This window comes from Trachurus trachurus, assembly GCF_905171665.1.
Source record: "Trachurus trachurus genome assembly, chromosome: 4".
NCBI classification, from domain to species: Eukaryota; Metazoa; Chordata; class Actinopteri; order Carangiformes; family Carangidae; genus Trachurus; species Trachurus trachurus.
Window position 1 is genome coordinate 23,891,871 of NC_139898.1, and position 18,142 is coordinate 23,910,012.

Sequence of the window (18,142 nt, forward strand, 5' to 3'; positions counted from 1 at the left end):
CTTACTGAATTCAATACTTTTTTAGACACCATACCATATGGAAGTATACAGTTACAAAAAAAAGGTATTTTATGATAGCATCAAAGAAAATAAATTCATACAAAAATAAATGGCTCGCAAATGGTTTGGTAAAATGACATGGATGTTCTTCATAAAAATACAAATCAAAGGTGTGTCTGAACAATTTAAAACGTACAGTAGATCCTAACACTTTGCACATGAAGTGGATTAATACTAAAATTTCTGACGATGATCATTTTTTACTGGTAAGAAATCAAATGAGAAGAAGCTCTCAGCTTATACACAGACATGTTTTCCAGTTTGTTGAGGAGCATGCATGATAAACAATATAAAAATAGTCTATTTTTAATATTTTGCATAGCTTATGCATGTTTTGAATGAGCACTGATTAAAAAAACAAAACACAACGGGTCTTTAGTATAAACAAATAACAGATAACATCATCACAAATGCTAAGATATCTGCTGAATCTAATAGAAAGATACATACTGAAAATTTGTTCTTGGTATGTAGTATGCACAAGATTCATTAAATGTATATATATAACACAACGTCATGTATCTCATTGGCCAGTCTATCCCCTTTTTTGGTCTCACTGCATCTACAACCGTCCGTCAGTATCAACATCAAAAAGCTGGTACATGGGAGAAACACACGCACATGGTCCCGACAGAGAGCAGTTAACTTCACTGACACTGAAGTTAGTTACAAACACACTGACTGATGAGAAAAGCACAACTAAAGTCCATTTGCAACAGAGATAACATCATGCCAAGGGTTAGAGAGAGGACCTGCGTATTTGCTCGCACACAATCCCAGCAACCTGTTTCACCCTTCACTATGTTCCCTACAATACTGTTCCACCTCTTATCTGTGGAGATAAAACAAAGAAAAGTTGCCAGTCTGAAGAGCAAACACGGCCACAGGAACGCAGCACAGTGTTATCACAGGTGACTGAAGGGCAGGCGACTTTCAAACAACCTTTCAAGTGGTTGCTCACTGCACACAACGAGCTGGATCTTTAAGAAAATGGCAGTGTTTGCTGTGGAAGTGGCTACAACTGAGGCTTGTGTTTTCATTTTCCAATCATTATCATTATTAAAATACACTATGGTCCCGATGTGTGTGTGTGTGTGTGTGTGTGTGCATGTGTGTATGTAAATGTGCCCCTCTGTATCCAGTGTATGCAGGTGGTGGCGTTCAGGTAACTTTGGTCTCAGCATGCCTCAGAGTCTTTGCAGTGTTTTGGAGTGTATCTTGGCCCGTGTCTGTGAGTGTTTGGTGTGTAAGACCACAGAGCGGAGAGTCGGGACTCAGTGGGTTCACTAGTGGGTCTTGTCGTAGTGCTTCACCATGCGCTTGATGTGGAACAGTTTGTGCCTCAGCCTGCGACACTCCTTCTTCTTCGACCGGTAGTCTGATGTCTACAGGACAAGAGACGGATCAGATGAGTAATTTCATTCTGCACAACAGTGTATACACATGCATATGCATTACAAAAAAAAAACAGCCATAAAGCTCTATCATGGACCATCTAGGAACAAGGTTACAGAGAACATAAAGCAATAACAGAAGCTCTATTGTAGAACATACTCTGAAAATGCATCCATAAATAGAAACAATATCTTTAATAATATTTGTAATAAGTTAAGTTTACAAAACGCCATGAAGAGATGTTTCCTCACCTGCTTCAGATCCTTTAGTTGGTTATATTCCTCTGCTGCAGCCTGAGAAAATTAGGGAACAAAGATGATCATGTCTCTGTTACATGAATTAAACTGAATATTAAAGGAATCTTGTATTTTCCAGTTTTACATGTGTTTGGAAGTGGAAGTGGAAGTCAGTCTTAGAGAATTGAACTGAGGTATGCCAACTACACCCCCACATTTGACTTGAAATCCTTTATCTTAGATTATGATCAAATTTCTCAACCAGATTTTGATATGTCACTCATATCCACAGAACTGTTTTTTTTTTATTTGGGGTGAAATACCATCATCTGAGATCCTGCCCCTACTTATACTCCTCAGTTTTTTGGATTAAGGATCATCGTGCTTAAGCTCTGTCCGTCTCGTGACTTTTGGAGGTGAGTGCTGTGCATGTCTGACCTGGTATTTGGCCGAGGTTTCATCCAGCGTGTCCAGCTGCCGGCTGAGTTTGTTCAACTGATCGTTGATGTCATCCATCTCAGCACAGAGGCGCTTGTACTCCCTGAGGTCGGCATCAAACTCTCTCTTGTACTCATGACGCTGAACATCAGACGTTATATCTGGATACACGCTGTAGGAGGACAAGGAGGAGGAGGAGGAGGAGGAGGGAGAGCAAGGAGGAAAGATGACATAACAGATGCAGATCGGAAGAGGAGAGAGAGATAAACAGACGTCAACAACAGAGATATACCGGCATTGGTGACTAGAAAGACCTGAAATCACATGTGACAACCTTTGCTGAGGCTATCAGGTTTACCGCTGAACCACGTGAACACACAGCAGAGGTCAAGGTGCCACGGTCACGGCTGTGTTTGTCTCAACTGAGGTGTGTCCAGCCACAACTGAATAAAATATTTTCTCATAAACTACATCGACTCCCACGTTTTGTACCTTTGGCCTAATTCTCTCATTATGACCGAGTACAGCCCATGTGAACAACAGGCATGCCTTAGAGGATTAACTACTCTGCTGGACATAGTAAGGAGTATACACACCGTTAGTTTTTCCATGCTTAGTTAGTTCTTCAAACATCTGTTTATTTACTATTCTGCTCTTGCATGTTTCAACCCAAAAAAGACATTATAGCTGCATCTTCCTGTAAATCGAGTTGCTCTCATGTGAGCCTGATTTTCTGAGCTTACAGTTTGATACGGATCAGTGAATTTAGGTCTGATCCTGAGGGAGTGACAGCATTTGACCGCAATTTACATCCTGAGTTCTTGGTTAATGACATTTTGGCCTTTAATCCAGAGATACATCCGAGGAGTCGTCTTTAATTCTCACCTCTCCCACTCCTCATCATCGAGTTCGTTGCCCGTCTCTCCTCCTGTGGTGTACTCGGTCTCGTACTGAGACTCGTCCATCTCTGGGTTACGTCTGCGTCTCTTCCCCCTGTTGGCTGAAGGTTTGCGGCCTCCGCCCGTCTCCTCTGAAGGGCTGGAGCTGGTCCTTCCACCATGTGGGAAGACCTCCGGTGGCCGGCTGGTGGTTCTCTCCGAATACCTGCAAGACAGCAGCGTAAAATAATTATAAGAAAAGTTTTGTTCCTGCAATAACCATAAAGACAGTGGTTAAGTTTAAAGGCTTTTTAAAAGCTTTTTACTGTGAGATAGTTTTCTATTTTTCACTCGGCAGAATCTGAATCTGAACTCTCGCAGTACTCAATACTCAAGGATGATGCAATTGCACGACTGAGTGCAATAATATTATCAATATGCAATACACTGACTATGCAATATCTATTTATGTACTGCTGCTACATATTTTTTTCTCGTAAATGTGAAATGTTGGGTCTTTTGTTTATAACTTTTTCAAGTTTTTATCTTGCACTTTTTGTATCACTTAGTGGAGTCGCACTAAAAACTTCTTCATTGTCCAGCTGTTACAATAACAATGAAGGCTTTCTGACTCTGAAAAACATCGACGCTATCAGCTCTGTCAGATACAATCATGACTCTCCTACAGAATCCTGGAAAAGCAGCAGAACTTTTTGTTTGTTAAACAACTAGTGAATAAGACTGTATTGTTTTTTGTCTTGAACTTTGAAGCTAAGTTTTTCTTCTTCAAAAAAAAAATATATATATATATATACTGTACATATATTAATATGAGAAATAAATGTATACTTATTTTTTGGCAGATTAAGTTGAGAAGATTGACACTACTCTTGTGTATGTAAGCTAAATATGTTGCAGCTGTTTGAATTAACAGACTTTTATAAAGCACAGTAAACATATTATTGGCTTGACGTGTAATTTTCTTAGCAAGAAACCTGAATTGACCTCCAAGAACAGCACAACCTAAATAAATAACAAGAGGAACTATATGGTTGAATTATAGACGGTGACTGAACAAATATTTACTGACATGGCTCAGACAGATACCATATGGACGACACAGACACCACTAATGATTATTGTTGCACACGCCCTACAATTTAACTCTGTGCCATGTGGAGGGCTCTCAAAGAGCAGGGTGCAGGTAGAGCTCTTTAATAACACAGGGGAGGACATGCTCAATTTTGTAGGTTTGGAGGGATTTGTAGAGGAATCCAAATCCAGTGGAGCCGATATTACATGTTCTTACAAAAAAAAAAAGGGCAGCAGCAGCATTATGTCAGCGGCAGAGGACACAGTGGCCCTTAAGGCCTACATTCTTCAGCTTATGAAAATGCCAGCTCTGTTGACTTAGAGAGGAAATCATCAAAAAATAATAATATTTTGTACTTTGAGACAGCGGTGTAAAAGGATTAGTTCATTTTCTCTTGTTAACCGTACGCTCTGTTCTAAGGTCTTTCTCAAAGACTTGTTTTTCTAATGTTAACAAACTGTGCAGAGCAGTGCACACACACACTAAAGTATTGAGGACATTTACGCAAACAAAAATAAGGTGCTTCAGAAAATCATTGAAAGCTTTGAAGAAAAAGCAAATAACATTAGTTCATAAACATCCGGCTTTTTCCTGTCCTCAGGGAATTGAACAAAAATGAGAGAGCGAAAAAACAAAACAAGTGAACGTTAATCCAACAAAGGCTCAAAGGTCACACAGCTCTCTTGTGTGGGTAGGGCAATATGTCTTCATGGGCTTTTAAATGGAGCAGTGATTAGTTATTGTTTGTGTGTGTCACGTGTTTGAAGCCAGGGCCGATTGTGTGGGGTCTTTGATTTACAGTGGACAGAGAAAATTGTTGCAGCAACTATCTTGATATTAGTTTAATGTTAGAAAACTAAAAAAAAATACAACTTCTAATCCTGCATGACGTGTCACGGTTCAGACAGCTGTTATGTGGCAGATATTTTGGAATATAATGCCTCTTTTCCCTTTATATTTGATAGTTGTATATACTATGTATATGTAGGTACAGTAACAGTATGCAAATGTGGTTTATCTGGTTTGTATGTAGAAAGGAGACTGAGAATTTTGACCCACTTTCTCTGAATTAAAGAGGAACTATGCAGAATTTTAAGCTTAACTATGCAAGATTTTTACCTTAATTAAACAGCTTTGGAGTAATTGTGATGGTTATATAATGACTTGTAACTTGTTACGAGGGGGAATGGACGCTCTCTGCCTTCCACGTAGCTTCTCTTGGCTGAAAACCAAGATCAGTGCTGCGGCACCACGACACAAACACCCCTCGTAACCCATAGTCTCTTTTTTATGACAGATACAGTAAGACTACACAATATAGACGTTGTAACATCGTATATGATATATAACGTTATCTACCGCTCTATTGATTGATTTCTCGCCGGCTTTGTTGTAAACAAATGCACATGGCCAGGAGAAGGGTTAGCAAAACAGCAGAAAAGCGACTGGACTTGCATAGTTCCTCTTTAAAGTAAAACATTTTTTAAAGTATGCATCATTCTTATTAAAGACGATGTTAAACAAGGAACTTTACAGCTTCAATATGGAATAGAGAATGTATATATGCAGCATATGCCAAATTTGTTTAAACCCCAACAAAATTTTAACTACAAAAACAAAGAAGTTTGCTGAGAAAACATGGTCACCCACTCGTTGTCAACGGTGTCTCCGTTATAGGAGCCGCTGTCCATCTTGGCTGGGGGGTAGGAGATGACACTGTTCGCTGAGGCGTTGAGCAGCCCGCCTCCCTTCTCGGACACCAGCACGGTCGGGGCGTCCTGAACGCTGCAGCTTTCCTCCACATTGTTCACCTACAGCAGGCAGGAAAAAACACAAGGAACAGACTCAGCAAACACAAACAAACAATCATAGCACTTACAAAGAACAGGACCCACCACAGGCTCATTTTACTGACTGACATCCTGTTCAAGAAACCATCTTGACTTAAGGAGAAAGGGGAAGCCATCTCTACACCAGAGACAAAAGTATGGTAATTAGCACTTAAAGTTTGAGAGAGCAGTGAGGCATGAAATTGAATGGCACAGTCCACCTACTCAGTGAAATGTGGGTTATCTGATTGGTGCTCGAAAAGGTCAAGAGGATTAAAACAAAGGATGACTAATAGCTAATTGTAAAATAACCCCAACAGTAACCATAAACAACCAACAGCTTTGAGACTGTAAAACAATTTCATTGTTCATAGCATCTGATTGCAGTCCCGTTTCTAATGGCTTAATAACCTAAATCGATTAGTCATAAGGATTCACACAGAAAATAAGAGGCATTAATTCCAGCTTTGCTTTTCACTTATTCGTTATTTCTCATCTTCATGAACACCTGGGACGGACGTGCTACGTCTTCATTTTCTTCAAACAAAAGGACACAGCGTATGCATGTAAAAATGTTCGCTTTAATCTGTGTTTCCAAGTCCTTCCTGTCAGGACAGATGGTCAACATGAGGGAACTCCTCACAATGAAGGTCTCAGGAAGGGGGTCACTGTTTCTTCCAGTAGATTTATCAATCAAACCAAATCTCTCACACAAAGCAGTGCAGTCGAGATTTTAAACAGGTCCTATTGTTTCTGTGCTGTGCTGAAAACTAACTGAAACTCTATGGGTGTAAGCCCCTTTAAATACGACGCAAACAGTGTGATTATTAACTGTATAAATGAGAAAGAAGGTTTTATATTTCTGTGGATATTCTCATTCATCTAGGTCATCGTTATCTATGGGCAACAAACTGAATTGAAGGCTACTGGACAAATACAAGTCCAGTTGCCTTCGATTCAATTTGTTGCCCAGAGAAAAGGTTTTATATCAAACTCAAAATCTAGGTGAGCAATATTTGTCTTTCTACACAAAATAGGGAGATGATATTTTTAAAAACACATATGTCCTCTGAAATAGGACTTAGGACATTTACTGCTGCTGCGGAGTGACTAAGAATATTTACTAGCACTAGAGTATTCAACACCAGGCCTTGTTTAGTGAAGCAAACATTTCTTTTGGGCGCTGGTCAGAGATGAGAATTTACTATTCTCCAACCCTGGGAACCTTTACAAAACATCCTCTCTGGTGTTTTCTTGGGTGGTGCTTTACTGAGCGAGCTCCTAAATTCCTCACAGTGCAGGAGCAGATCTGAACATCAGCCTAGCCCCCTAAAAAACAATAATCACTGTGGGTGGAGGAGAGGAGAGGAGAGCTGCCCTACTTGCAGCTGCAGGAGAGAGGCCCATTTGAACAGCAGCAAAGTTCATGTAAGAATCCCAACAATGCCCCGTGAGTGTGCAGCAGAGCAGCTGCTGGACCGGGAGCAGAGAGTGTGTGAGTGTCATGGACCATGGAGCCAAAGCAAGGAGGGAAAGAGACACATGGAGACAGAGAGGTGAATGTTGATGAGCTGGGGAAGGAATGAAGAGGGAGATGGAAAGAATGAAAGTGTGGAAGAGACAAAGTGAGGGAGACGTGTAATAAAAGAATAACAGGAAGAAGAGCAGAGGCGAGGACAGTGTCAAGATGGAGACGGGTTGAAACCAACCAAAAATTTATGTAAGATGTTTAACTTAATATTAAAAAAAAAAAAAAAACACTATTAACTGTTTGTGTTTCACCAAAGATGCATGCTGTGAAACTAGTTTAAACATTTTCAGCAATTTATGTTGCACACCACCAGTAACAGAAATATTTAAAAGCCTGGATTTGAGGCAATGCAGATCAACAAATAACATAATATCTTTTTAATTTCCCAGATAAAACTTGTAAAATTATGTACAGCATCATTTAATCGGACCAGGTTTATTATTTAAATTACCCTTTTAGTAGTAGTAGTAGTAGTAGTAGTCTTTTAATCTAAATGCTATACTTTGTTGTTATTTTGGACATATATTCCTCTCTTTTCCTGTCACATAGAAATATGTTTGACTAAACCTGTTTGGAATATACAAAATCAAACACACTTTCGGTCAGACAAAATTGTAATAAGATAAATTCCTGTTATACAACCAATCAGAGTCACTCTCTGCAATTCGTGTTTTAATCCAAGGCTATAGGGCAAGTCCAGGATGCTTTTCACTCTACATTTGTGTAGCACTTCAGTGTCTGCAATGCACAGACGGCCATGCAGAAACCAACTCTTGATGACCTCATGCAGCAGACACAATGCAGCCCCCCCCCCCATCTACCGGGTGAGCTGAATGAGGCCTGTGTGTGAGGTCATCAGAGCGAGCCAGGCCTCCCCGTGCTCAGCAACAGAGATGGGTCCAATCTCAAACACCAACCACTGCCTTAGACTGTTACTGGCCTTGTGCTTAAAGGAGCCAAACAAGCCTGATGACTCACTCTGTGGTGCAGACCAAGGTAGCGCAGCAACGAAGGAAAAAACACGAGTAGATCATTGGAAATATGAGGACACGAGGACAAGGCGGCGAAAACCTTTCCACGCTAAGTGTCCCATTTGTTTACAAAGATAACATATGTATGTAGGCCATACAGTTAACGTGGCAATACAATAATGACACACTTTGTCTAACCCACTTTTCATTTCACAACCTACATAGATTATTATCTTTTAATCTTTGCACAAAAAATTATGTCATGAAATCTTCTCAGATTTTTTTTCCTTGCAAAATCTTTGCCCTTTTACCCAACCCTTATAATACCACAACAAATTTCTTACTCTTTTTACAGCAGAATAAAATCTGGATTTGTAAAGTTTCTAAATGCAGAAGCGTTGTACAGTTCATTAGTGTGGTGTACCTACAATAAGTGCGATGACATCAGCAAGCAGACTTCACTCTGGGCTTGTCTCATCTCCTCTGCCCTGCTCGTATACCTCTGCATGCATGATGCCATGTTCTACAGTAGACAATGACAAGCTCTCTCATAAACAAACAGCTCTATATAATCCAACATAACACCATGTCTGTTCAGTCTTTCCTTTCTCAGTCAGGGTAAAAGATCCACTGTGACTCAATGCAACCTTAACTGACAAATCTGATCATATCAAAAAAAGCTAAGCTCGTCATTCTGACTCCTGTAAGTCATAATGCTTATTACAACCAGCAGGGCATGGAGGGCTAGGGATGTTTAGCTTTGCCTCTCATCACCGTAATTAAATCCTGAAGAAAGAAATGTTGTTGGCATGGTCTAAAAGCTTAGCACACAAACAATCAACGCTTGCTTTACATAACTCACAGTACCTTTGTGACCATGCATTTTCTCTGTTGTTAATTGTTTTCTTGCATTTATATTAAGGAATGCATATGGTAAAGTGTTGATTGTTTGTATTCCTTTCACAAATGATATGCATTTACTTCTTGCAATGTGTCTGGATGTATTGACTTGTGTTTCTGAACTCACATGCACAACGTTTGACCAAACACTATGTATTGGAGAGGAAGAATCATTTCAGACCCATATTATAGGTTGTTTTTTAAGATATAATACAAAATAAATTGCTCAGAACAAATTGCAAAAATGTGCCGGTGTTTCAATCTAACCAGTGTTGTTTCTGGCAATTAATTAAACTTCAAACTTAAGCTTTTGATGTTAACTCATTGTCATCCACGGTGTCAACAAGCATCATTTGAAAAGAGGCAGATCGAGTCAATAATCAACCAATATTATTGCCAGTAACAGTCACATATGACTGGAGTAATGTGGACATTTAAAAACCCCAGGTTAGGCTCTCTAGAAACCACCTGCCTGCCTACTATCTTCAGGAGGTTAATGATTACTCAGAGTGAAACCAGGTAGTAGGCCATGAGTAAACAATCACCGACTGCTATCAGCCCTGACCTGAACCAAATGACGGAGGAAACAGTCTTGTGGTAGCGCGACTCTGGCCCTGTTGGATCCTATAAACGGATAAAAGTCTGTATATGATGCTGCTGTTGGACTTTAAACTCATAAAGATGAGCAATTAAATCACATGAGAGATGTAAACTGGTGCATAACATTTCAAAGTGTGTCTGAATATAGAGCACCGTGTTTTATTAAAAATAGCGCAGCGGGAGACAAACCAACCATGGGAATGTGCAAGTGTCAGCTTCAGCTATTTACTGCATCTGCATCACCACAATCACCGAACCTGTCTTTATAACAGATGACTACCCTACCTGCTGGGATGACTAACCTCAATGCTGACCTCCTTACTTAACCTTTTTGGTTCTGTAAAAAAAAATGGGTGGAGACTAATTTGACACATGGCAACAAGTCACCTGCTTTGGTAACCAGAGGGGGAAAACGTATGTCAGTCGGCTTTGGCAGCAGAATCTTCTGTGCAGAAAAAAAGCACCAAAGTTGATCACTTCATCTTCTAATCAAATCTGAACCCCTGAACACTGCGTCCCATCAAGCTTCAGTAGGCTGGATTTAAACTCTTTGTAACCCTGTTCATTTGACTGCAAGCTGTGCATGCACGAACTCCAGGTCAGTTTGGGTCAAAATGTGATTTTTTTTTTTTTTTTCGTAAATCCCACGTAAACCCAGTCTTATTAAACTGTGACTACCCTCCCGTTGTCTCTTACCCATTCCTCTACATCTCTGCCCTCTGAGGCCTTCCCTCCGACGAGAGGCTCCTCCCAGTAGATGTTTGGTTTCCCATAGCGCCAGATCTTCCCTCTAGTCCTTTGTGCAAAGAAGGCTGCAACACCCCAAGCGATTACGACCAGGAATCCACACACCATGGCAACTCCCTAGAAAAGCAAAAACATGGACAATGAAATTTGGAAAGACCTCAAGTAGATAAGCTCCGAGATAAAGCTGGTTTATCCTGGGACAAGAAGTTCACTAATACACATGTGTGACGTCACTGGGAGAAATACATATTATCACAAACTATGGCCCCATGCACCACAAATATCACAAATGCTTCAGAGAAGATACCTCCAAAAAGGAGTGCAGGGCTAATAACACAGGGGCTGTAGTACAATACACCCTGTCTATGAAGCAATTCTGAATAAAAGTATTACAATTGATGCCAAAATTTAAACAAATATAAAATGATCTTATTATTGTGATGCCCTTGATATAAAGACTGATGGCCAGCAGCCATCAGACTCTTTAATACAGTATAATGATAATTATTATTAAAGAGCTGCACACCGCACTTGTACATTAAATTACATTGCACAATTGTTCATCTAACTTACTAACTGACTTGACTGACTGTTCACTAATTGTTCACTAACTGAATTACTGTAAATATGTTTTGTCTCCTTATAATTTTATAGAGATTTTGTTATTGTATCCTTAATATTATTGCTAGCCTGAGTTATTTTATTATCCTAATTATCGTATCTGTATCTTTTATTCTGTTCTATTGGAGCTGCTGTGAAACAACAATTTCCTGCAAAGGATTAATAAAGTACTATTCTATTTTATTCTATTCTGCAAAATAGGGTCAGGGAAAACAACAAACCTCCTGTGGGTCCACAAAGCAGTAATGGTAGAGGTACTGGTTGTAGATGGGAAAGCCTCCCACTCCACCCATCTGTGAGTAGCTGGTCTGATAGAGGTTCTGGCACATCATGAGCATCGGATTGTACATCATACTGGACGAGCCCTGGGCCATGGGGTTCACTCCGACAATGTACACGATGCTTATAATGCCCTGAAAAAGAAACAGGACAGTCATGTAAATATTAACAATTATGAAAAAGTTAGTGCAACTCGTCAGTATTTAAATCAAATACGATTAAGACAGCGCTGTCAGATTATCTGAGGACAGCAGCAATCATATCAACTCAAGTGAACGTACTGTGAGTACAAAGGGTACAGGACAACAAGCTGCTTGACTCTGGGCTACGCTCTAATGTTTTTTATTCATACTTACTCAAGCTTTGTTAGTTGAGACTTCAATATCTTATTGGTGATTTATTAGTATGGTAAATGTTCTACCTTCATCGATTCGACACTGAATTTGATTATGTACTCTCTCGCTGGTTTGAGGAAACCATGTAAACTCTGTTTATAGATTTTCAAAATGACCTAAAAGCAACAGAAAAGAAAGTCTTCACATGTAAAAAGAAATAAAAAGCAAAGAGTTAAAGATTTTTGTATCCATATACATTCACTATAGGTAAGTGTAAACCCCCAGTAGTGTGACTGGGTCCCAGAGAGACTAAGCTAACTAATCATTTAATACACCTGGGTGCGATCTTAGATGAACATCTGTATGAGCATGCACTAACCAAGTCAACAAGTGAAACTTCAGTTCAACTCTGTGTACACAGTCTTGTGTTTAAGATTATATTTCTGGTATTTGAGGTTTTTGAATTTGAATACCATTCATAACAGAGCTCAGTGTTGACAACATTTCTCACTGATTGGATGTGGGATTGTGGGATGATTGGGAAACTCCAAATATTGTGACAACTGGAAATTGCTCATGGGTTGCTACTGATGTAAGGTGAATGTCAAATCCCTCAACATGTTGTATAAGAGTTACATTAAAGAATAAGAACAAAGTCTAAACAAAGCTCAGCAAAATCTACGTGTGCTACGTGTAATGTAGGTGAAACTGAAAATGAATTGCCATTATACACTGACCTAAGAATACTTTCCTCCAGCTGCCTGAAATCCCTTTTAGATGGATCATAACAAAATATTTGAGCTGTTTTAGAAAGATGGTTATGTGAAGTTTGTGTTTGTTTTTGTAATTCGTGTTTTCTAATCTAGATGTCCAAATGTCCTGACTCAAGTGATGAGTTAACACCATAACATACCAGCTCCTAAGCTAGTTTGCAATGCCTGTCCCAGCATACATGGGCTTTCTTAAAACAGGACAAAGCACAAAAATCAACAATATAAAAAAACTCGACAAATTTTTACTCGGCCTCCCTCTGGAGAAATAAAACTCCAGCTATATTATTATAGGTACAAATGTCATGACAGAGGAGCAGAACCACTGTCAAGGTTGGTATTTAGTCTGTGTTATCTGTGTTCTGCTTGAACGCCATTGTGCTTTTTGGAATATTTGTGCTATTGTACCCCAGATGGTAAATCATAAACTCCATAAATAACAAAAATGTGGAAGTGGAGATTTATTGGGGTTTACCTGCAGGAGAGCCATGATGATACTGGTGACCAGGAGGACCAGAAAGAACTTCCTGCTGCGGACCATGTTGGATTTAGAGAAGCTAGCGATGAAGAAAGCCAGAGCTGCTATGAAGGTCACGGCTGCCATGCCGATCATGGTGGTTTTGGCCGAGTATGGCGAGATGTAGGAGCCTCCATAACCCCCGTAGCCTCCGTAACTCCCGTATCCTCCGTATCCTGACCCATAGCCGCCCCCAGTGTATCCGCTGCCGTAGCCCATCCCAGAACCGTAACCGTAACCCATACCGCCGCCGTATCCATACTGCATGTCCCACATGAGCGTGGAGGCCACACAGGCAAATATGGCCACACACAGCACGATCACCGTAGCCATCATGGCCTTGATGATCCCAGGAGGCGACTGCCATTTGTAGAAGTGCTGCGGTTTGTCCTCAATGTAGTAAGATCCCGGCGGAGGTGGATAGGCGTTGTAGTCGCTCTGGGGGCCCTGGAAGCTCCCTGCAGGGCCATAGCCGTTGTTGGATGGAGCGGTGAAAGGAGGGCTGTAAACAGGCGGACTCTCGTAGTGCTGCTTGTCAAACATCGCTCAAAGACGCCTGGAACGGTGAAGAAACAACAACAGCAAAACAAAGAGTTTGTGAGCAGAGAGAGCAGAATGTACCACACAAAGTGCTGGGAAAAAAGCTGTGCAGCTCTGTTTTTCAGCTGCACTGATATGAGTCAATAATGTTACGTGGAGAGGAGAGATATGGGAGAGTTAGGCGGGACTGTCTACGGTAATGAGGCTTAGTAACGGAGCAGTGTAAATGTTTTACCATTTCGAAGGGAGTGTGATTTATGAGTGTACAAGTTAGGCAGTTTCACTCTGTCAGGTTGACTGTATCGGGTTTCACTGAGTGTTTATCACTCATCATAATCATACCTGCTGCTGGTCTATGTTAAAAGGGAAAATAGAAACATCAGAGGAATAACCTTAGCTTTGAGGTCTCTGCCTGCACCATTAAAGTCAAAATCACTGTGGAGATGTCGGTACCAGGACGGACAGCGCAGCCAAACAATACTTTCTTTTTTGCCTCTTTGCAGGCTGTGCGAGTCTCTCTCCAGCCTCCACAGTGTCCAGCTACTAGGACTTTGAACATTTCACATCCCTCCCTCCAGCGACAGATTTTGGTTTCTTTCTGTTCTGCTACATACTTTTACACAGACATATCCAAGGCCACAGTGGCTTAACAATGGCCTTTCTTCTACACAGAGCCCAATTGGGAGTGGGCTGCCTACAAGTTGGAGGGAAAAGACACAGAAACAGCAGGACAAAGTTACTGTGAGGACAAACTAAATATTGCAATTGTTATTTTCCAACCCTAATCTCTGCCTGATATGAGCAGCACAATGCTGCTGAGTGCATTTTATCTGCTCATACACCACATAAATAGGGAAGCACGGTGATTGATGGACAGAAATAGTTTGTTTATTGATTTGTGTTTTTTTTTTTTATTATTAATTGCTGGTTACAGCTTCAAAATATAAATCATTGCTGCTTATCTCTGTTTCACATTGCTGTAAATTCATCCATTGGGTTTTGCACTGTTAGTGGCGCAATATATTGTTGAATATGTCACATACGGGACTATGTGAAGGCATTTATTCAATATTATAAATAAAGAGGGCAAAGAGTATGCACAGCCATAAAGGGCTATGTGCAGGTGCAGAACTAAAAAGTGCAAAATTACAAAAAAAAGGACAAGAAATCTTCAGATTGAAACGTTTAAACGTTGCCAAATAAAAAATCATAGGGAGCCTTTGCTGATTTGTCCTTTTTTTAATATTATTTATATACAAAATTATTAAATCGAGAAATTTGTTTAAAAAAGAATATTTGTGAGCACACTTTGATTCAAGCATATGCTGTTTTAAAAAAAAACAACAACAACAAGAATGCCTTTTTCAGGGTCTCTCTCCTCTGCAGGCATCTTGTGACTGAGGTAATGGCCAAGACGACGGCTCATTCAGACTTTTCGACTCACAGACAGAGACACAGTCCCTGGCACTGCCCACAGTCTACAGTCCTGGGTAATAACTCTCCTATCTTTATGGGACTCTGGCACACACAGCGGCGGAGGTCTCGCCTCGGAGCCTCCATCCCAGACACCTTCCCATTATTCCCTCCCTCATTCCTCCATATCCTTCATCCCCCTCCACGATCCGCCCTCCCGCTGTCCCCCAACTCTCCCCCACCCTCCTTCTTCGCTCCATCCCTCCATAACTTTTGCCTTTGTTTTGGGAGCAGGAGGGGCAAAAGTCAAGGCTGTTCGTCACGGGAACAGTGTTGCCATGGAGTCGGGGGTAAAAAAAAAAAAAAAAAAGGGAAAGAAAGGAAAAAGAGAACTGAGGCACTGTCCAGGGAGGATCAAACAAGGGCTCCTCTGTGCTGCTCCTGAGTGGAGTCAGAGGGGAACGAGACAGAGAGAGGGGAGGACAGGTGGATGGGTGAAGTGTGTGCAGCGGTGTCAGGTGTCTTTATTGTTGATCAACAGGCTGTATACCGCAAACCACTGGCTCCACGTTTATTTCCTACTACTGCAGTGTTAATGATGTCAGTAACTGGCAGGAAGCAATCTGAGGGTCAAGGTATTTAGTTTCCAGAAGCTACAAACTACTTATTGCCACCACAAAACTGTCAAACAAAATACGATATTTAAAACTCATGCTGGCTCTTCTTTTGGATTTAAAATCTTCTAAATCAAAATTTTTAACTCACCTAAACATGTCAAACAAGACAAAGGCAAATTTTGTGGTTCCACGTTCCAGCTTCTCGAATTTCTGAATGAATTTGACGTTTGTTTTTGTATTAACATTACAATACACTGAATGTTTTGGGATTTGGACAGACAGAAAAGACATCTGATGAGTGTACTGTTGGAAACTCTTATTGCGAAAAGGAAGATGCCGCAACACTGCTCTTGCAAACCATCACCTTTTAATAATGAAAACTGACTGAAACGTAGGACAGAAACGTCAGATTTCATTATTAAAAGGTGATGGCTTGCAAGAGCAGTGTTGCAGGATCTTCTTTTTCCTTATCTCAAGACGTGAGAGACGTTTTCCTACGCACCTGCATCTAACCTTTTGGATGTGCAAATACTTTTCTGTTAAATACTGACTGTAAAATAGTAGTTTTACCTATTTATCCATAGTCTATTAGCGATGATCACTAGATTTGTTTACAACGAAAAGAATCAGCTCGACCAGGTGGAGAAAAAAAGATGTGCACAAAACCATAATGATTGATTTGGGGAAGCCTAGTGTAGCCTACTTTAACTCAAAGCACTTGCTGTAAAATAGTAGAAAAAGAAGGAGTCACAGTAGCAGCAGCAGCAGCAGCAGCAGCAGGAGCAGTAGCAGTAGTTGTAATAGTAGTCATTGTAGTGGTAGTACAGTCTGTTTGTCTAGCAATGGCTCACAAATGCTCAAGCTGGGCAAAAAGCTCAGTGTTTGGCCGACAGTCACAGGTCAGGTCAGACACCCACCAGCCGCAGCCTGAGCTCCACTACAACACAGAGACTCTATCATCTGCTGCTGATAATGGAATTCCAGTCAAACAGTCACATGTCTCACATCTGTCAAAAACAATTAGGCCCCTTGCCCCATGTAGGCCGGGACCCACTGACAAACACACAGGAGTCAGCCAAGACATCCTGCCAAAAAACCAACCCAGTGAAAAATCACAATAATAAACTCACAATAAACCCAAAGCGAGAGTCACTGAGTATGGACGAAAATACTAGTCTAAGTCTCAGAAACACCTTTCAGTGTTATGCAATGCAGTGAAGTCAAACAGAACCACAAACTACATCTTCTACAAACTAAGATTAATATCTTTAAACAAACAAAACAAAAACTGAATAATATAACCTTCATTTATTGCACTGCTGTTGCATTTGAGTGCGTTTTTCTACCTAATAAAACTGTGTCGATACAACAGCGATTGATCTGTAACACAAATCAAAATATTGAACAGATTGAAGGTTGTGGGGGTTTAGGTTGTTTGTGATCACGGGTGGTGTCTGTCTTTGACACAAGTGAATTTAACTCCTAAATCCTCAGATTTGCAGTAGCCTATATATGGGGTAAATATGTCATCTGTGACGTCATTTTTTAGACAGTTTATTTATCCCACACATGGGAAATTTGGTTGTTACAGTAACATTGCAGCATAAAAGTTTTTTGTTTGTTTTTTTATTAGAAAAATATGCAAATATATAAATATATAACGATATAAAACAAACATATACAGTAGTGTATTACCAATAACAAACAGTTATCCATTTATAGCATGGTGATTGATGAAAAGTGCTCGGAGAACAACATGAGGAGGACCCACCTGTCGAAAATTACAAATCTGCAGTAGCCTAATTTATGCTGTGTTCGCTTTAATCTTTCAGGAGTAGCTACAGTGAGTTTAATTAACACACCTGTGCAGGTTTAATCTGACAGAGTAACGTGAATTAAAACGTAGAGCTTAGTTTATCTAACGGTGTATCCACCTTCAGTGCAGCCTTACCTGAGGGTCGGTGAGGGGAATGAAAACTTCTGCTCTGTCCGGTCCTTGTTTCCTGTGAGAGAGAAGAAAGAAGAAAAAAACTCTCCTTTGTGGTGGTGAAAGTTTGAGAAAAGCTCAGGAAAATGTGTTTCCGGATGAAAAATAATGACTTTTAACCGCAGACTACTTCTTTTCTTTGAGGTTAACTATAAAAGTCGTGGCTCCGCTGGACTCCGCTCGTGTCCCGGACAGAGACCAGAGACAACGGTTTCCGCAGGAGCGACAGTCTCCGTCCGAACAAGTGCTTCGGTCCCGCCTGTAGATCCGCGGTGATGAGGCCGCCGCACAACAGCCACACCGCCGCAATGCCGCCGCCAGAGGTCGGCCTTTCTGCGGTTTCCTCCTGGACGCAGGGCCGGTCCAAGCCTCCATGGGGCCCCTA

General features: G+C 40.7%; 1 protein-coding gene across 1 annotated transcript; it reads right to left on the reverse strand.

Annotated features, from left to right (window-relative positions):
• Positions 1–17,986, reverse strand: LOC310984438 (occludin). The gene is made up of 9 exons (XM_083969654.1): positions 17,722–17,986; positions 13,159–13,756; positions 11,521–11,712; positions 10,628–10,795; positions 5,751–5,911; positions 3,015–3,233; positions 2,130–2,301; positions 1,707–1,748; positions 1–1,445 (listed from the first exon to the last, which is right to left on the reverse strand). The coding sequence occupies exons 2-9, from the start codon at positions 13,741–13,743 to the stop codon at positions 1,347–1,349; spliced, it is 1,638 nt and encodes a 545-aa protein (XP_083825780.1). The 5' UTR covers positions 13,744–13,756; positions 17,722–17,986; the 3' UTR covers positions 1–1,346.
• Positions 17,987–18,142: the final 156 nt, after the last annotated feature.

Coding starts and splice junctions, on each gene's coding strand:
- LOC310984438 (XM_083969654.1), bottom strand. CDS start 13,743: ATGTTTGACAAGCAGCACTACGAGAGTCCGCCTGTTTACAGCCCTCCT. Junction 11,713..13,158: donor TCATCATGGCTCTCCTGCAG/GTAAACCCCAAT, acceptor TTTCTTTTTCAG/GGCATTATAAGCATCGTGTA. Junction 3,234..5,750: donor GGAGACACCGTTGACAACGA/GTGGGTGACCAT, acceptor GCTGTCTTGCAG/GTATTCGGAGAGAACCACCA.